The sequence below is a fragment of the Lissotriton vulgaris genome, chromosome 4_1 (genome assembly GCF_964263255.1).
Source record: "Lissotriton vulgaris chromosome 4_1, aLisVul1.2, whole genome shotgun sequence".
Classification (NCBI taxonomy): domain Eukaryota; kingdom Metazoa; phylum Chordata; class Amphibia; order Caudata; family Salamandridae; genus Lissotriton; species Lissotriton vulgaris.
Window position 1 is genome coordinate 1,850,327,885 of NC_141691.1, and position 21,049 is coordinate 1,850,348,933.

Consider the following 21,049-nt stretch of genomic DNA (forward strand, 5'->3'; position numbering starts at 1 on the left):
TTCACCGAGGCAGGCGTCAGGAACAGCTCCATGGTCGGTTCCTCCAACCCTGGCACCAAAGGCAGTAACGGACGAGAGAGGTGCCTACGCTGCAGCGTTTCATAGATGACAGAGGTGGATGTGGTAGGCACCGTCAGTGCCTTCCCCAGCTTCGCTGCCCCCCTCAGAAGCACGTCCTGGAACGTCACAATGTCATCCACCCGCAAAATTCTCGTAGGCGGAGAGTCCGACAATGTAGGTGAATACCTCCTGTCACTGGAAGAGTCTGTGTACCTTGTATGTCTGGACCGCGACCTTTCTCTACGACAGCGATGTTGTGACCTGGTCGAAGACCTTCGCCCACAACGAGAGCAGTGTCTGCCCCGGGATCTAGGTCTCCTGGGAGCCTCTGGAACCACCGGCACAGGTGGTTGTGGAACAGGCAGAGGCTGAGCCGGAATAAAAGGCCTCGGTTGTGAAGGGGGTGGAGGCCGAGGAGGAGGAGGTAGTTGAGGAAGAGCAGGCGTAGGTGTCCTAGGACGTGAAGGTGGGTAGGTCCTGGAGTAGTCAAAGTCCGGAGACCTAATTACTCTCCTCTTCTAACGAGCAGGCCTCGGGGAGGGTGCTCTGGATGTTGACTTCCCAGATGAAGAGCGCCGGCGCCGGCGTGACCGGGTACTCTCTGAAGTGGAAATGCTAACCACAGAGGATGAACTTCCACTAGACACTGTTCTGGGCGTCGACTTTCCCTTTGACGTCGACTTTCGTCGCAACATCAACTCCTTTCGCGACGTCGATCTCCTTGACGTCGATCGTCTCCTTGACGTCGATCGTCTCCTTGACGTCGATCGTCTCCTTGACGTCGATCGTCTCCTTGATGTCGAATCAAAAAAGCTCAAAAAACTGAAGTAATACCAATAAAGGTAGAGCTCAATGCTCCAGGGTGCTGCTAGCAGGAGCCGGAAAAAAGAACCGAAAGTAACTTGCCTTTGGCTGTGCATCATGGGATACTAAGGGTCTCTGGAGGGTTCCTTAAAGGCACGGTATCCCTTTTCCAGACACATAATGGCAGCCTATGGGGCTTGTCTGTCCAACCCTTCCTCTCTATCATGACAAAGGATTTTTGTGAAGGGAAGTTTCTCTATGTGTGAAACTCTGTAGAATGTGTAAATTTCTATATTATTTGGCTATCCTTTTTCACTTCAGGATGAAGTGCTGGCCAATGTAGCCTTGTTAATGTCAGGCTGCATTATTTGTCTTTGATTTTCTCTTAAGTGTCTCTGCAGGACTGCAGAAGAGGACAACTTAAGAGACTATTTGGATTGCTCCGGGGTCCACGCACATGGGCGGGACTATTCACAGATTATGACTATACACAGAGATCCCCTACTACAGAATGAGCGCTACAGATCCCGACCCTACCTTCCTGTCTCAGATAGGGATGCTTTCCAGAGCAAACTGAGACTCCCCTGGATCACGCTGATGGTGTGTGAGACAGCAGAAACTCCTCTGGGGAATTACGGAACGCCATAAAGGAGATGGCACAACATAAAACGCCCGGCATAGACAGCTTGCCCATTAAAATGTACTCTACCTTTACCTCCCAACTGGTTCCGAAACTTGAAAAATTAAGTAGTGCTTCCATGGAGGCAGGAACATTGCCTCCGACCACCAAACAAGCCCTTGTCACCTCTCTAGTTAAGTCTAGCCGAGCCTCTGATGATCTGTCCTCGTATAGACCACTCTCCCTTCAAACGACTGAATATAAAATTCTTACCAAAGTACTGGCATGCAGACTACTCCCTTTGCTTTCAGGCCCTGATGAACAAGTTACTTACCTTCGGTAACGATATATCTGTAAGAAACATTAGTTAGTATTAGATTCCTTACCTTAGAATATCCCCAGGCGTCAGTCTGGATCCGGAAACTTTTGCGTAGCAGTACCCCTGCGCATCGGTAGGCGTCGTCTGCAGGCGTCCCCTGCGGCTCCGCGTCGGTCGTCGGCGTCGTGCGCCGTGATGACGTCGCTGGAGTATATAGACGCCGCCTCCGCGCGCTGACGTCAGTTCTTTGTACACAGCTTTTCCGCGCCAGAACACGCAGAGCCATGTGAGAACCAACACTGGTGCCATTTGAAACTAGGGCCCTGAAAGGGATGTCCTTAACCCTAGGTATCAGTTCGCAGAACGGGGAGGATGGGTGGGTCGGTAAGGAATCTAATACTAACTAATGTTTCTTACAGATATATCGTTACCGAAGGTAAGTAACTTGTTCATCTGAAAGAAACACGTTAGTATTAGATTCCTTACCTTAGAATAGATACCCCAGCAATACCAACCCCGGTGGTGGGTCTGCGAACCAATACATTCCTACACCAGAAAGTCCTGGAGGACAGAACGGCCAAAGAAGCCATCCTTCCGGACTTGACTGTCCAGGCAGTAGTGCCTCGCAAAGGTGTGCAGCGAGGCCCACGTAGCCGCCTGGCAAATGTCCTGCAAGGGGACTCCCCGGCCCAGGGCAGTAGTAGCCGCCGTGGCCCGAGTGGAATGGGCCCTCAGCCCAACAGGGGGCTCCTTCCGAGCCAAAGAGTAGCACGCTTTGATGCACAGAACGACCCACCGAGAGATGGTCCGTTTATGTACCGCCCGTCCCTTCTTCACACCCACGTAGCCAACAAACAGTTGGTCATCCACCCGGAACTGGCGTGTGCGATCCATATAAAATGAAAGCGCACGTTTTGGGTCCAGACGATGGAGCCGCTCTTCATCCTTTGAAGGATGCGGAGGCGGGAAGAAGGAGGGGAGGGTGATGGACTGCCCGATGTGAAAAGCAGAAACTACTTTGGGCAGGAAAGAAGGTCTAGTCCTCAGAACCACCTTGTCTGGATGAATGGACAAGAAAGGAGGTTTGACAGAAAGAGCCTGGAGCTCACTCACTCTCCTGGCAGAGGTGATGGCAACCAGGAAGGCCGTCTTTAAAGTCAGGAGACGGAGAGGACAGGAATGAAGTGGCTCACAGGGAGCACACATCAAGAAGGTGAGAACCAGGTTCAAGTCCCACTGAGGCATCACAAACGGAACAGGAGGATACATGTGTGTGATGCCCTTCAAGACTCTCGTTACAATAGGGGACTTGAACAAAGAAGGTTGATCAGGCAGCCTCAGAAAGGCCGAAAGGGCAGAAAGGTAGCCCTTGATAGTGCCCAGAGCAGAGCCCTGCTGGGCAAGAGAAAGAAGGAAGAGAAGAACCTCGGAAAGAGGGGCAGATAGAGGATCTACAGCCTTTGCTGTGCACCATGCCACAAATCTGTTCCACCGACAGGCGTATACCGACTATGTGGAGGGACGCCTGGCTGCCAGAATCACATCACAGACTTCAGGAGGCAAGTCAAATGGCCTCAACTGTCGCCGCTCAATCTCCAAGCATGGAGGTGGAGACTGGACAGGTTCGGGTGGAGGACCGTCCCCTGCTGCTGCGACAGAAGGTCCTCCTGAAGGGGCAGGCGGATCGGGGGACCGACTGACATGCTGAGTAGCTCGGGATACCAGTACCTTCGAGCCCAGTCCGGAGCCACAAGGATAACTTGGGCCCGGTCGCGCCTGATCTTCTTCAGCACTCTGGGCAGAAGTGGTATAGGCGGAAAGGCGTATAACAGACCGCAACTCCACTCGCGCCGAAAGGCGTCGCCGTGCGAGTGCCGTCTTGGAAACTCCAACGCGCAGAACTGATGACATTGCGCGTTCTCTTCTGTGGCGAATAGATCTAACCAAGGCTCTCCCCACTGCAGAAAGATGCCTTGCGCCACGTCCGAGTTCAGACGCCATTCGTGATCCATCGAGCACCGACGGCTGAGTTCGTCCGCCCTGGCGTTCAGAGAACCTGCCAGGTGTTGAACCGTCCGAGTCACGCCCTGACGTTCCAGCCATTGCCAGAGACGCAGAGCCTCCTGGCAAAGGGTCCACGACCCCACCCCGCCCTGCTTGTTGCAGTACCACATGGTGGTGGTGTTGTCCGTGAACACCTGCACTACACTCCCGTTGACAAAGGGGAGGAATGCCTTCAGTGCTAGACGAATCGCCCGTAGCTCCAACAGGTTTATATGGAGCCGGGACTCCGCCGGAGACCAGAGTCCTCTGATCTCCGCCTCTCCCAAGTGGCCTCCCCAGCCCTGGAGGGACGCGTCCGTCACGACAACGTGCTCCGGTTGGGGAAGGGAGAGGGATCTGCCTCTGACCCAATCGCGGTCCGTAAGCCACCACTGCAGTTGTCTCGCAGTGCCCTCCGAGATCAAGACGTGGTCGGACAAGTTGCCCTGATGCTGAGCCCACTGAAACTTTAGGTCCCACTGCAGAGCCCGCATCCGCCACCGGGGTAATGCACCAGAAGGATGCAGGAAGCCATCAGCCCCAGCAGCCGCAGCGTCAACCTGACCGAAACCCGGGATAGCGGCTGAAAGATGGGAATCAAAGCCTGTATATCCCGGACCCGCCGTTCCGGAGGATAAACCCGAAACTGCGCCGAGTCCAGAACCGCTCCGATGAAAAGGAGCTTTTGAGAGGGACACAGGTGTGATTTCGGCACATTGATGGAGAACCCCAGCTCGTGCAAGAGGTCTGCCGTCATCTGAAGGTGGTGGACGACTGTCTGGGGCGAGCCCGCCTTCAACAACCAGTCGTCTAGGTAGGGGAAGACTGAAACCCCTAACCTGCGCAGATGGGCTGCGACCACCGCCAACACCTTTGTGAACACCCGTGGGGCGCTGGTAAGGCCGAAGGGGAGCACGATAAACTGAAAGTGCTCCTGGCCTACCGTGAACCGCAGGTAACGCCGGTGGGCCGGCAGGACGGGGATTTGAAAATACGCATCCTGCAAGTCCAACGCTACCATCCAGTCTTGCGGGTCTAGAGCAGCCAAGACCTGAGCTAATGTCAACATCTTGAACTTCTCCTTCCGGAGGAAGCCGTTGACGTTCCGTAGATCCAATTAATTAATTAATTAATTATTAATTAATTAATTATGTGCTTATATAGCGCAGGACTCACTCCCGAAGGGGTACCTCCGCGCTAGATAGGACGTAGGCCCCCTTTGTCCTTCTTGGGCACCAGAAAGTAGTGGGAATAGCAACCACGCCCTACTTCTGGCCCAGGAACGCGCTCGATGGCCCCCTTGGCCAAGAGGGCCGTAACTTCCTCCTGCAGAAGTGTCAAGTGGTCCCCCGACACACGGTGGTTCTGAGGTGGCATGGCTGGAGGATTGGTCTCGAAGGGGAGGGAGTAGCCCCTTCGGACGAGTTGCAGCACCCACCTGTCCGATGTGATTGCGCGCCAGCGGGCGTGGTGATGGCGAACCCTGCCACCCACTGGCGTCACATGGGCCTGAAAGCACGGACTAGGAGGATTTGGAGGCTGATGCTGAGGGGGGAGGTGTGGCCTGGCCCCGCCGTTGACCCCGACCGCCTCCACGGCGGTTTCCACGGCCGCCACCGCGTTGATAAGATTGTTGCGGCGCGTGGCTGGCAGCACGTGTGGGGACGCCCCTTCCTTGGCCACGAAAGGAGCGAAACGAACCCGTTTGCTGGCGCTGGGTCGAGAGACCCAAGGACTTGGCCGTGACCCTGGAGTCCTTGAAGCGCTCTAGCGCGTGGTCCGCCTTGTCACCAAACAGGCGACAGCCATCAAACGGCATGTCCATCAAGGCATTCTGGACATCTGCCGAAAAGTTGGCGGATCTCAGCCAGGCGTGGCGACGAATCGCCACCGTCGTGGACATCGCTCTGCCCAGCGAGTCGGTCGTATCAAGACCACACCGTATGGAATATTTTGCTGCGTCTCGGCCCTCAGCCACAGCCTTGCCGAGCTTCGCCCGCACCTCCATGGGGCATTCTGGCAGCAGTTCCGCAACCGTATCCCACACAGAGTGGGTGTAGCGGCCCAAGAGGCAAGCGGTGTTGCAAGACCGCAGTCCCAAACTCAGGGACGAGAAGACCTTCTTGCCATACTGGTGGTACCTCTTAGATTCCCGGTCGGGCGGGGCCGACGGGAATGCGGTCTGGGAAGTGGAGGCCTGGATCACCAGACTCTCGGGGGTGGGATGGGTGGACAGGAACTTGGGGTCGTCCGGGCACGGACGGTGGCGTCTGGCCACGTTCCTATCAACAGGCGAACCTGAAGAGGGCCTGGACCACGTGCCCAAAAGAACGTCCGACAGGGCTTCGTTAAACGGCAGCAGTGGCTCCTGTGGGCATGACTGCGGTTTGAAGACCTCAGTGAGGATGTTAGGCCTCACGGCCGCGACGGGGAGCTCAAGGTGTAAGGCCTTGGCAGCCCTCATCAACACCACTGAATAAGCAGCCCCCTCCTCCGATGCCACGGTAGGAGGCGAGACAAAGCCAGGGTTAGGAGAGTCATCCAGACCACTGGCATCACCCAAATCACCTGTCCAGTCCACGTCGTACTGACACTCACGTGACAGAGGGTCCTCAGACCCCTCCCAACCTTCTCCGTACTCTACATCATCTCCATATTCGGAGTCAACAATGTAGACCGGCTCCTCGGGGTGCACAAGCCCCATCGGCGTCGAGCCCGGCGTCGAGCGACGCCGGTCCGACTCCGTGTCCGGATTCGGGGAGGGCATGGGGACGACGCCGCCCGGAGCCGGCCGGAGCCGGCACCGGAGAACCGGCGCCGCGCGGGGACGGCGTCGGGGGTAACCCCGATAGAATCGGCGCCGGAGAGGCCGGTAGACCAGCCGGGGTCGACCCCGAAGGCCCCTGCGGCGCCGGGGTCGGAGCCGTCGGCGGCACCGGGGCCGGAGCACCCGATGGCGTCGAGGCAGGGACACCCGAACCGCTAGGGCCCCCGCACGGTAGCACTGGGCCCGAAGGCGCCGTAGGCCCCGTCGGAGGAGTGAGCGCCCTCATGGCCATGAGGAACGCCTCAATCTCCTCAGGCGTTGCGCCTAGCCCAGGGACCGGAGGGTATGGAGCAGGCCGCGCCGGCGACTCTCGCGGAGCCGCGGGGTCACCCGAGCCCCCGGCCGCGTCGCGCGAGCGTCGGGGGGATTCGGAGGTACGATGACGACGCCCCGACTTCTTGTGCTTCCTACCTGAGGAACCAGACGAATGGTGACGACTTCCGGAGCGCTCGGCACGGCTCCGCGACCGCTCCCTCGAACGATCCCTGGACCTCCGGCCGGACCGGGACCGCTCTCGACGCGGGGCCGACAACCGGAGCTCGAGCAGCTTGCGGGACCGCTCCCGTCTAGCCTTATTTGTCAAGGCCCGGCAATCGACGCAGGCGTCCACGTCGTGGTCGGGGCCCAGGCACCGGAGGCGGTGATGGTCCGTGACCGACATCGTGCGGTCACAACCGTCACAATTCTTGAAACCGGGCATCCTACCGGCACCAAAAAAGTATAAAGAAGTTTACAAAACTTGGTCAAAAGACCGGAGTACTGCTCTTCGGATCTGCTCTTACTGGCGCGGATAAAAGAAGAACTGACGTCAGCGCGCGGAGGCGGCGTCTATATACTCCAGCGACGTCATCACGGCGCACGACGCCGACGACGGACGCGGAGCCGCAGGGGACGCCTGCAGACGATGCCTACCGACGCGCAGGGGTACTGCTACGCAAAAGTTTCCGGATCCAGACTGACGCCTGGGGATATTCTAAGGTAAGGAATCTAATACTAACGTGTTTCTTTCAGATCCATGTGGATCAATTTGGCTTTGTCCCACGCCAGAGGACATCACTTAATATTAGACAACTATATCGGGTAATGGAAACAGCACACAATATCTTCCCCAACACCGACTGTCTGTCTTTGGATACCCAACAAGGTTTTGATTCTTTAGATTGGGAGTATATGTTCACAGTTTTGCAGATCTACAATATACCTCCGTCTTTATTAACTGCGTTAAACTATTACATGTAGTTCCCACGGCAAGGGCCAAAACAGGTGCATACATCACGTGGAGTATACAATAGGTAGAGGTACACTCCAGGGCTGCCCCTTGTCACAGTTGTTTTTCATACTAACTGTAAAGCCTCTGGCACAATAACATCGGCAGGAGGCCTTGTTAGAGGCCCCCCGGCACATGCAATCTCCTTATACGGCAACAACATGCTTGTCAATACCCATAACCTGAATTATGGATCTTACGCCAATCACTTTGGTCATTCGGGGGCCTTGTCTGGCCTCCAAATGTTTGAATCAACCATGCAAAATCTTATGCATTCTCCTCTCAGGACACTATCCAGCATAACACCACTGACATGGGTGCGCAGACCGTACCACTTGCACGACATACATTCCGCTATTTAGGCATTCAGGTTTATAGCTCTCCTACTGACTTATTGGAAGGGAACCTACTTAAGGCTATTTTCGCGCTTAGGACGCATGCAAAGTTTTTAGTCACACTACCCCTGTTGGTGACAGGCCACCTAGTCCTTTCAAAATTGGTTATGCAGCCCAAATTACTTTATTATATTGTTAATCTACCAGTACTTATTCAATGGCGCCCTCGATTCCCTCTTACTGGACCTAATTTGGGGCCCAGGTCGATGGCGCGTTAGTCTCCAAAAATCACAAACTACCTACGGATGGTGGCGGACTGGGAGCCCCTGACTTTCGGTCTTAATGTTTTGCAGCCCAATTGCAGTGGCTCTACCCATGGCTTGAGGGGTACATTTACAGGAAATCGGCTATACACGGTCTACATTGTGCACGGGTCAGTTACATAAACTGCTGCTGCTAGGAGTTGCACGCTCCCCTGCACTTCCTCTACTTCTACGAAACGCCCTGCTGTACTGGAAGGCTGCGCTCCGTACCACACAAAACACTATGCCGGATGCCGCGAATGTGCCTTTGTACGGACAGCCTACCCCACTGGGCAGACTCATGTTGGCGAGATTGGCACTGTGGGAGGCGGTGGGGGTTACCATTGTTGGTAATCTCTTTGAAGACGAGCTGCTTTTGTGCCATCAGGACTTTATACAGCTCCACAGGCTGCCTGTGACTCTCTTCATTACATAAGTAAACATTATACGCTACGTCCGTACACACTGGTCATCGGCGGTCTCGGAGCTCGCCACACATGCATTTGTTCAAGCAGTACACGGTATGAGAACTGTTACACACAATGGCTCTATATGGGCTCCCACTTGCACGTTTCACTTATTCCACTGAGGACTCAATGGGAAACAGACCTTGGCCACATACTCCATGACAAGGAAAGGAGTTTTTCTGTAGAAAATCCAAGTTAAATACCCCACAACACGCGGTTCAAGTTCATCCAGTTTTCACTTTCACTGTTGCACACAAGATCTTCCCTACACTTCCATCCTTGTGGCCATGCTGTGACACTGACAAAGCAAACTTGTTACATATGTTTTGGTTATGACCCAACAGCTCCCTTATTGGGAGGAAGATAGAGAATGCCTTCAGTCTCTTACAGGATGAATACATTAGACACAGTGGAGCACTGTATATTAGGACTCTACCCTAGACCCAAATCATTAAAGACTGAAACCCGCTTTGTGGACTTGGTGCTTCTTCTGACCAAGCGGCAGATCACACGCCGCAGGAAGACTTCTACTGCGCCATCAATGGCTAGTTGGCGAGATGAGATCTGGAGATGGAACTCTGCTGAAAGCAAAGCACATCGCTGCACAGGGAAGAATACGGAGTGCTGCGCAAACAGCCCATAGCCATGGAATGGAATGCAGTGTTGGAGCTCTTTAGGCCTCAAGGAGAAGACATTGACTGATGGGCTGCTGTGGATTTGTGGCTGCCCAGATCCGATCTCCCAATCCTAGCGTTTCTACCATCTTTCCCATGCCCAACAACATTGACAAATTGTATATTTGCCTTGACTATTCCAACACAGGGACCCAAACTACTCTTATAGCTAATAATTGTGTAACTACATCATGACCACTGTTCCCTGTAAGGTGAACGCGCGAGCACCTCTGTCCCTCCGAGCGCGCAGTGCTGTGTGTGCAGCCCGCACACACAGAACAGCCCACAAGAGAGTTTGTGCCGCTGCTTTTAACAGGCGAGCGGCACGAAAAATGGGCATTTCCTGGTTGCGGAGCAAGATGCCACAGTGATGAGGACACAAGGGAGCTGCAGGTAAGTGTGTCTCTTGAGGCTCGTTGGATTATGGAGGGCACGCATTCACCAGCAATTGGCTCTTGCACTTGCTGCATTCTTTTGTTTAAAGCGCGTGGCTGCGGGCAGATTATGTGCTTTTGTTTAAGTATTCATGTTGATTGAAGCGCCGGTCACGAGCTACAATTAACATGAAAACTTTCACAAAAGCACACAATCTGCCTCGCAGCCGGGTTTTAGTATCAAACGAAATTCAACAAGTCTACAAACACGGCGTGTGCTTTCAGAATCACCTGAAAGCACACAACATGTTAGTAGTCTTGCTGTTTTTCTTTTCTTAATAGAGCAGGGCTGCGGGGTGATTGTGTGCATTTGTTAAAGTTTACATGTTAATTGCAGATCAGGATGGGTGCTGCGATTAGACATGAAAACTTTAACAAAGGCACACAATTACCCTGCAGCCCAGTTCTATCAAGAATAGACATGAAGCAACATAGCTGCCAAGGTTTCATATTGCTATGTAGGATTTTTTTTATAATTTTAGTGTACAGTGTACAAATTACCAGGCAATTTTAAATTGAAATATTTTTCCCTTTCTTGCTCATCATCCAGGTTCACAGTATCATCTGCATCAAAAGATACACACACAGGTTCTATCACAAATATGAAATGGGGTGATCCAATCTGACTGAAAACGTATAAAGCTCTCAGCTGGATACATGCAGTGTACTGTACTAAATTGTAAATCAGAGATATGTGGCAAGTTTATGTGGATGCTATTGATTCATGTTTGTAATTTTACACCGTTACAGTGTAATTATGAGCAGGGCTTTAAGTGGGATGACAAAACTGGGGGGGGGGGTGAGGGGGGTGTCTCTAAAAGGGGTATGGCCAACAAAATTAAGGGCATGCAAATCAAGGAATGTTGTATAGACTGGAAAAATGCATGAAGTAATACGTCCGCTTACAATTTTAGAGCTCCCCTGCTGTACACCACTAAGTAGATGAAAAAATTAGTGAGTCCTCTCTAGGTGCGAGCTCTTGGGGGCTCAGGGAGAGGCGGCAGTGGTCGATCTGACTTTGCAATGAATTCCTACAGGGCAGTATAATCACAGATGGCACCAGCAGTTCCCACATGGTGCTACTAGCATCCTTTCAAAAGTAGGCCTTAGGTTTCTCTGCATGACCAGTATATGTTCCTGTGCACCTGCACCCTCGCCTTTGAGGTGACATTAAAAATGAAAACAGATTATTTTGCTTAAAGTGCTAGTTTAGTATCGTGTCTGACCTTTACACCAAATTAAAATGTTAACAAGGGGCTGGTATTTGTCTCTCGTAAAGACGCAATCATTTTGGGATAATAAATAGGTATGTTGCAATCTGCGTAAAGCACTTTAAGACTAAGGAGGGAATGTTGTGTGATCTGCCATTGCAATGACGGATACAAATGACAATCGGGTTTTATGCACAGAATTATTCCATCAATGACTGGCTATACATTAATTAGAAATCCTTTCTTTGGGAGTATTTTGTTACCACTTCATACCACTCATCCCACAAGCCTGGCCCATGGACAGGTCGTGAAGTGTGAAATAAACAGAACTAACAGATCAGGAGTTTTACAAACCAGCTGCAGGCTTCAAGCAGTTGAATGTGTCTCTTTACCAAACCACAGCACTGCTAAGGCACCGGCATGCAGTGAGTAGCCAGTGAGTCATGGCCTAAACACAGAGCCCGATAGGGACCCATCTCAGCACCTGCTTTTTTGAAATACCGGGTCTGAGCACCTTCAAGATCGGGCCCACTTAAAGCCCCGATTATGAGTGGCATTTGAACAGGGCCAGCTTTAGTGCTGGTGGCGCCCGTCGCGACAATGTCTGTTGCCGTGCCCAGTGACCACCTCTACCACCCTTTATTAACAGTGCCCTCAGGGTCTCCATAACCGCTCTCTCTGATGAATTTATTTTGTTTAGTAGCGCCACTCATACCAGTGTAATGTGTAAGCACTTTACATCACATACACATTACACAGAGACACTGAATCATAGTGTGTAAATCAATGTATAGGAAATGTTCCATCAGACAGAGTACGGGTGTAGGAGTCACAAGTCATCCATACTGGTAGACAGTATAGTTTAAAAGTGCTTGGTCTGAAGAAGCACACACTGAGAATTTAAAACGTAACACCATGGTAGGGAGTTGGTTTAACTAATAAGAATTGATTTCTATCTAAGTGAAACCTTTTTGCAACATTAGGATAATGAAAGACTGGGGGGAAAAATCATAATGCTCTAATCTATACCTTGCAGTTTGCATGCAGCTCTTGTTGATAGTTAATAAATTCCAGTAGACAAAACTCCAATCTCTCAGTAGCAGGACCACCAGTCCCCAGAGTTATCTTGATATTTTTTATGGCTGCCTGAAAATTGTTGGTGGCAAGGAATGAGGCAGCTGGTGCTTTTAAAACTGTATTGTACCTTAAGACCCTTCTCGTGGCACTGTATGTGTGGAAATGCACTGTCTTCACTTTTTTAAGGAAAAGTTTGGAGTGATATTTGGCGCTGCACCCACACATGCAGTTTGGTTACTGACGCACATAGCCTTGGCTGCAGTGCACACAAAGCTTACACTGCCGCACACACAGGAATAAAATTAGATGGAACATTGGTAATGATGCACGTTTTTTTTCTTTGAAGAGGGTTTTTTGGGGGCGGGGGGGTGTTTTGAAAAACCGTGTAATATCTAGTTTTGCATTGTCAACTACATTCTCATAATGCGTATTTAATGAAACTATCTTCTCTGCTGCGTACAGACACGCTATGTATATGTTAACTGTACTTATGATACGGATAATGCCCAATGTTCCTGAGTGTCATTGTAATAAAATCTGATAAATGACTTGTTCTTGGTTGGATCAATCAATAAAATGCATTTACATTAAAGAAAACTACAGCGATATCCTGGATAAAGAACCCCCAGCAGCTTGCATCCCCCCGGCTTGCCATTCGGCATAAACATACGCTTGTTAATGTCCAAGAAGAGTGGTAGCCACCAGATTGACAACCGCTTGGGGAAGGGGGGATTGCACAGTACCATCCGGATCACACGTTCCCACACCCATACTACCATACAGACCACATGCAGGCTCGATGAGTCTAGCTGCGGTCCTGCCATCAAATTAACTGCCAGGCTGTCTGCCCCAGGGTCTCCTACCAACAATCTCTGCTCCCAGCTTTTGTCCACTGTGCACCAAGTAGCCACGTGTTGAAGCTGCGCTACAAGGTAATAAAGCTCGAGGTACGGAAGTCCCAATCCACCAAGGTCACGGTCTCTCTTCAGAACCTGAAGTCCCTCTCACCTGCGCTTGCCTGCCCATTCTAGCGCTATGAGGATACTGTTAAGTTTTTTTAAAGGGCTCCTTGGTATCCTGCACTGCATCTTCTGCAGGGCATACAAACATCTAGGGACCACCACTATTTTTGCAAGTGCCACTAGGTCAGCTATAGATAACAGCAGTTTATTTCAAAACATCAACGATCTCCTCAAGCCCATGAGGACCCTCCTTATGTTGTAGTCATATTGTTTATCCGGTGTGTGGGCCACCAGAATGCCCAAGCAGTGGCACTTGTCCAGTTCCCACCGTACCTCTAGCGCTGGAAGCAGATCCCGCAATTTATCGTTCAATCCGGCCAGCGGGAAAGTCAGTTACTTGTCCGTATTGATTTATAAGCTAGAGACCCTCTCATATCTCTGCAACTCCGGCATTAATAGCGGCACAGCCACATCAGGACTGCGCAGACATAAAAGAGCATCATTGGTGTGCACCCATGTTCCAACTCACATCTTTCAGTCATCCAGTGCAACATGTAGGTGTTCCGCCACTGGTTCCTTAGCTAGCGCAAATAGGAGAGATGAGAGGGGACATCCCTAGTGAGTACTCTGCTCAATATCCCATTTTTCCGAGGTATATCCTCCCAACTGGACTATAGCATTCAGCCCTATGTATAATAGTTGGACCCAATCCAAGAACTTGGGGCCAAACCCAGTTTGATTAAGACTGCCCGCATATAGTCCCAGTATACTGTATCAAACGCCTTTTCGATATCTAAAGCTATCAGCACTACAACTTCCTTTGTCCCCTGCACCGAACTCATGATATCCGTCAAACATCTGATATTGATTAGGGTGCTTCTAGCAGAAGTGAACCTGCACTGATCTACGTGAATCAAGGAGCAAAATGCCCCCTTCAATCTATTTGCCAGCACCATAGCCAACACTTTAACATCTGTCTTCATCATAGACAAATGGCGGTATGCCACCAGGCTCGGATTTCAATCCGTTTTTGGGACCATTACCATGACTGCCTCACACATGGTTGGTGGGAGTGCCCCCATTCTCCAACTTCCAGTAATACTTGCAGTAGTGTGTCTGCTATGATTCCCATAAATATATATATATTAACATTCAGAGGGCAGGCCATCCAGTCCTGGTGAGTTTCCCATGGGCTATTTCCTCCCTTGACAAGTCCCTCTCCAACGTCTCTAGCTGATCTCCTGTGATTCTGGGCAGTCGCAGCAGCCCTAAAAACTTCTCTAACCTTTTAGGCGGGCCCTTTCCCCAGTCTGTACAAAGTAGTCAGGTGGTGCCTAAGCACAGTGTTGAGGGCAGTCTAGGTTGTCGCCCTTTCCCCCTCGCCATCTTCCGGCACAATAATGGAACCAGAAGGGCATTCCCAATGCAGCTGCAAGTCTAACTATTTTCCTGGCTTCTCTCCCTCCTTACGAGGCAGCTGTCTGTAATTCTTATTTGTGAATTTGTCGTGTCTCCCCTACTTTGCACCTGGCTTTGAGTTCAGCAGTTCCACCACCTTCCGGCCGATCCCGACGCTGAACATGTGCCAATTCCTCCTCCTTGTGAAGTTCCTGATGCAATGATTGAGGAGTCAGGGCAGCACCAAATGGGGCTCCCAGGTTCAAATGTAGTCCATTAGGGCCCGGGAGGGATCCTATAAGTACCGGCCCAGATGCTCAACTTTCTGCACAAGACCAATTAGAGAGCGGGACAGCAGGATCCTGTCAAGCCTGCTATACATATTGTGAGTAGAGGAGTGAAAGTTGTTTTGTCGGTCTCTGGAGTTAAAGACTATCCATAGATCTACACAGTCCAACTGCGACATGACCCCTGTCATGGATCTCGTCATACCAGATTTAGTGTGGTATCTCGGGGTGAGAGATCCAGCTCTCCATCTAGGATGCGGTTAAAATCGCCCACCCAGATTAAAAAAACACCTTGACATCGCAGTTTGGTGCATGGGTTTCCTGAATCTAAAGGGAACTCCTGGAACTTCTTTCAGAGCTTCTTTGCCTCTGCGGACATCAAATGGGTATCTTGGAGGAGTGCAATGCCCACCTTGTACTGACTCACGTAAATATGAACCCTATACCCCTGGGCTTTGTCTAGTCATGCAGTCCTTTCACATTCCAGGACACTAATTGCATTTTCCCAACCATATAGCTACAGTGAACCTGTCCCTCTCTCTCTGGAAGGCTGGAGGCACTAGGTCCCCATGATCAAGCGTTCCCCGTCCCCCCACAACATCTTGCATGAGCCCAGGTGTTCTGCTCATGCCCTGCACTCCTGTCTCATCAAATATGTTATTTAAACGATCTTCTGTAACCAACCCATCCCCACCTCTCCTGGGTAAACACCCGCAAAAACATGTGTGTGCTTTTTACACATAAGCAGAGCCACAATTTGACCCACCTTAAACACTCCCTTAAACTAGTGACATGCCCCCTTTCCTCCTGAATCAACCCTGAACTAGCAGGCGGAACCCACCACCAGCTGAAACTAATAAGAAAAAATAACAAAATGTGAGAGCTACCCAGGAGCCTTTGCTCTCGTCCAGAAAAAAAAGCTCTGACCAGAGCGTGAAGAGCAGGTGATCCTGGAAATCCCACTGAAGAGCTCAGTATTGCACCTATTGGCTACTCAAAGTTTACAGGTGCAGCAACAATAGATGGGAGGACAACAGAAAATAGATATAGATGGGGTTAGGTAGAGCACCGACAACAAAGAATATGCATGTTGTGAACCCCCACTCCATTTTCGTACCCTCGTCTTCTAATACCCGATGTAGTATACTCCTCTTTTTGGTCAGTATGCAGCCTCTTTCACACCAGCAGCTCTCCCCCCACACCTGAACATTACTCTTCCCAACAGTCATGTCTTCTAGCCTGCCAGGTGGGCAGACCACAGCTCAACATTACCCTTCATGATCCCAGGCAGTATAAGCCATCAATCAATGGAGAGACAGGGAAGAGACCCCCCAGCCCAGGCTCGACACACTCTGATTGTCCTCAACCTCCATTTTCCACTCTCTTGGGTGGCAGGGTGTGTAGATTCTCTCTGCTCTGATCCATCTATTCCCGAGGAGGTCTCCATCTATTCTCACACCTCCTTGAGTCATTCATAAAAGTGGACACCTCCGCCGTGCAGCATCTTGAGCTTGGCAGGGTACAGTAACATATATTTCACATGAGACTGCACAGATTCTGTTTTACTAACAGGTAGGATTCAATGTTTTTCCTGCACTCTGTGTGCATAGTCCAGAAAAATCCTAATAGTTTGGACCCCAAATCGGGATCTCCATGATTGCGTCCCACTTAAGTAAATCATCACTGTCAATGTAGTTAATTAGCTTCACAATAATCGTACTCGGGCCCCCCCCCCCCCGGCCCTCCCCAGAGGGGATGCGGGACTAGGGCTCTGTGGGCTCTCTTGGTGACAAAAAAGGGCAACAATAGATCCGGATCCATTACTGCTTTAAGCCACTTCTCCGAAAAAGCTTTGGTCTTATTCCCCTCCCGTCACTCTAGGAAACTCAGAAATTGGAGGTAACACCTCCTTGCTTGGACCTCAACTTCCTATACTCGAGCATCCTGGAATTGCACCTTTCCTGACAGCAAGCAGCCTGTAGTCTGTAGGTCGCGCACCTCCTTAGTCAGGCTCTCCACTTTTTTCCTCATTCTCTGGTCCGCAAGTCTGCTCAGAGCATGTCCATATTGAGAGTTCACTTTTTGCTCCAGCGTCTGCTTTGATTGTTCAATAGCAGTCAAAATTTGGGTGCCAGCAGGTTCCAGCTGAGTTGGAGCGGCTGTTCATTCTCCTCCCGGGCCATGCCCTTAGCTGCTCCCGTAAATTCTTGCATGCGGGTCTGCTTGGCACTCTGATCACACCCAAACGTATTGCGCACTCCCTTTCACAAGTCCAGCTTCAGCTCTCCTCAAGAACAAAAAAGCCTAATGTCTAGCACAACCTCCCTGATGACACAAAAGCTTCCACCTCAGGACACCAGGGAGGAACGTACCTGTGTTTGTATGTCGCAATATGTCCTGTAAGGTCTGCATCGCTCCATATTGGGCTGAAGCCATTCTTCCCGTCTAGACTGGTGTCAGCATACAGTTCTCAGTGCAAGAGCTCAAAAACATCAGCTCCCAGTAGTCTCTGCATAGTGGTTCCCACTCCCTGCAGTCCACTTAGTAAGATTTAGTGGGCCTGTCCAGTTCACCAGCCAGAGACTGTCACTAGAGAAGAAGGCCACTAATCAGGTGAGAGTCTCAATCAAGGAAGCTTCCACCGTGCCAAGCCCAAAGTGTGGCTCCCCAATCAGCCTGCTTCTCGGTTACAGTTGGCAGCCGCTTCGCCCTGTGTACTCCTCTTTGCAGAAGCTGGCTGCTCCTTGCCACCTGCACTGCAGATCCACCCGCATCTAATGCAGTCTCAGCCACCGTGGGTCCAAGTCACTCCCCGCTGCTTCCGCCTTAAGGGGATACCAGAAGGCCGCTCTCCCGCTCACCTGCCCGCAAAGTCACAGCACAAATCCACAGCATCAGGGGTCTACCGTCACTCAACCTGGCTGCCATCTTGAGGGAGCATGGGGCGTGTCACCTCTGGTGTCACAGAATTACTCTGCACCGGGCCCAGCTCGGGAGGCGCTCCACACGGCAATGACTCTATGGGTCAAACCAGGCTCATCGGGAGGGCAGGAGGGGAGACCCACACTGCTCATCAGTCCACAGTGGGCGACCTGGGGCCCAGGCCACCTGCATCTTACTATCAGCCAACATCTAGTTTTTTAACTCTGGCCCAGCTCTCCACTTAGAGCGCCCATCGGGAACCCAGCATTCCAAGCCAGCACTTCTCCAGCCTCTTTGGGGCTCCTCCAACCTCTGCAGGCCATCAACCTGCAGCGGGGACAGGATGTTAACGGACTACAGAGGGAGTGGGGGAGGGTCTATGGAGCTTTCACCTAAAGCGTGCCTACAGTCATCTTGCTTGGCCACGCCCCTGTCTTAGTTGTTAATAGCAGGCTACATCCTTTTAGTGAATGTGCTGTGCCAATCTGCTTGTACTGATTTTGCTTTGATCAAACCGGAAGATAGAAATAGTGGAAACTGTTCCATTCAGGGAAAGGATAAGGAATTGTGAAGTCAACTGATCACTGATTGATGTGGCTCTAGAGAGGACAGCACCTGAATATTGTCCTGCCTGGTATTTCCTGGTTTTCTAGAGCACTTGATTGGCTGAGTCCTATCCAGAACTGAACCCTATTATGCCAATCCTGTCCAAAGACCTTTAAGATAACAGTAGAAAGGAATTGAAATGTTTGTTTTTGTAATGTTAAGTTGATAATAATACATATCATTTTACTCTATCCAGTCCGACTTCTGCTCTAAAGGTGTGGTGGAAGTGAAAGCCATCTGACAGAGACAAAGTCACTAGAAAGAAACAGACCACGGAGGAGATGAAGTCAAATTGCAAAAAGAACATATTAGCCTAGCCATGTTTATAAGAGTAGATAGTAGTTGTCAGTCAGCAGCATGCAAGACTATGGCAGAGAATGCAAAACAATTATTTGGCAATGAAAAAATTATTAGTTGAAACTCATAGTCAAAAAAAGACAAGTACATTGTAGTTGTTGCAGGTGCTGTATCCACCAACTTTTGGTCTCTGGAGGTAAGGAAGATTCAAAATGGAAAGGATCCATCATCTTTGCTATTTATTGGGTGTCATGCAGTCACCAGACAAGTGGACACTTGTCTCTCAATTTCAGTTGATGAGTATCTTTTAAAATCAGAAATCCAAGAGATAAAAAAGTGGCTGATATTGCCTAAAGTGTCAAGAAATTTAAATGCGTATAGAGCCATCAGTGAGAAGATTTTGAGGTTGGCTCTACAAGATTTTTTGAGGTTTTACGTTATACTTATTGAAAAATATATTCCTAACAGCAAACAGTATAATGTCTTGCTGGTTGAAGAGCGCTTCAATACAACTCTGCCTATGCTGAGTAAATAAATTATGCTTTTTGACCAAATGAATCTATTTTAGTGGTAGAATAAGCACATCCCAATCAGAAGTAAAAAACACAGCATTTGAAATGAGAAGGAACGGTAAGCGTAGGCATTTGATCCTATAGCTCCTCACTTCACAACCGAAGGGGAAAAGACCACAGGCTCTTCTTATTTTCTCAGCCATGATATCTGGTCTCTGCAACCCTATGTTGATAGTAATAAATGTCTTTATGCTTTGCAGATATGGGTAGTGATTCTTGCATGGCTCCTGAAGTACTTAAGAAGAGAGAGAACGTCTAAAAACTTAGCAGGTTCCCGGGATATCCCTGTAGAAGCAGAAAAGAGTACTGAGAGTATTATGAGCAAGTGCCAGAGGACAGGAGCATATTGACTGGAAATCTAAAAGATCACTACTTATGACTTTGAGAAGCTATTGAAGAGAAATGTACTTCTGAATGTTGCAGAATCCTCTGCCTGCAGCCAGGAGATTATTGAAACAGCATGAAACTAATTTATAACCCAACATGTAACAATTCATTTGTGACGCTGGGAGTGGGGGAATTAGTTTTTTTTTATCACATACTGTTTTCTCAGATCAACCTGGCAGGCTAGTTATAGGTCTCCTGGAGCAGAATTAAAAAGAGAAATAATTCGGACTTGTATAATTTACTGATATCACATATTCAACTTCTCTGACTCTTACCACGTTCACCATGCGGTGTAGACTTTCCAATCCTGTTTAGAAGGTTCATGTAAGCAGTTTCTGATGCACCTTGCATTTGACATGAAAGTAAAGGCAGATCTCGGCTTAGCAGTTTCTTTTGGAAATCTGAAGACGGGAGGGTGGAGCTATCCCGTTGGTCTAGATAAGTTAGGGCAAATAAAAAGAGATACTGTTTTTCATGTGTGAAACCTGAATGTACATGATTTCAGGGGCTGAAATGCGTTTTCCAGATTTGCTTAAAAATGAATAGAGAACCTGTAAGATGTATTATTTTTCATGTTTTATCATTCATTTGATTACAAGAAAGAATACATACTACACAAATGCAGAGATAGCAGCTATGTGGAACAGCTATGTTGACAATGTGTTTTGGACTTCCAGAATGTAATTGATGAGGGCAAAGAAAAGGACATACATAAGACTATACTTTTGTCATGTATTGATTGCAGTACAATATGCACATTTACAAATCACCACAGACTTGTATTTGACACTAGCCAGGTGCCTTTAAGCTACTTAACTCATTTTCAAACAGTTCAAATATGTATTTTTTCATTATGAGGTTTGTTCTTTCCACACCTTACTTATATAGGATGTTGGGTCTTCACACTAACTGCCCATCATGTGTGCTAAAATTAAGCTAATAGCTGCAGGTCTAACAAAGAAAAGGTTGAGATTTGTATCAAACAATACTCTCATTTGCCTACTAAAATGTTTAATGATCTCACTCTGATACTAGATGAGCTTGGGAAACATGGTAAAGTAAGTAAAGTAGCTGCAGTTATGACTAGTGCTGCTACCGTGATTTACATTTACCCTCCAACCCACTGATCAGAAACGTTATAAAGGGAAATAATTGGAGAAGAGAGCATTTTGGGATTAT

The 21,049-nt window shown here is 49.7% G+C and overlaps 1 protein-coding gene across 2 annotated transcripts in view; it reads right to left on the minus strand.

Annotated features, from left to right (window-relative positions):
* Positions 1-21,049, minus strand: part of TAF2 (TATA-box binding protein associated factor 2) — a 765,870-nt gene that overhangs the window by 30,489 nt on the left and 714,332 nt on the right. The window contains exon 26 of one of the 2 annotated variants that reach the window (XM_086966159.1): positions 20,146-20,304. The exons of the other annotated variant lie outside the window; for it this stretch is intronic. Within the exon in view, the coding sequence (XP_086822285.1) occupies positions 20,146-20,304 (159 nt within the window). The remainder of the gene's footprint in view (positions 1-20,145; positions 20,305-21,049) is intronic. 2 annotated transcript variants of the gene reach the window in all.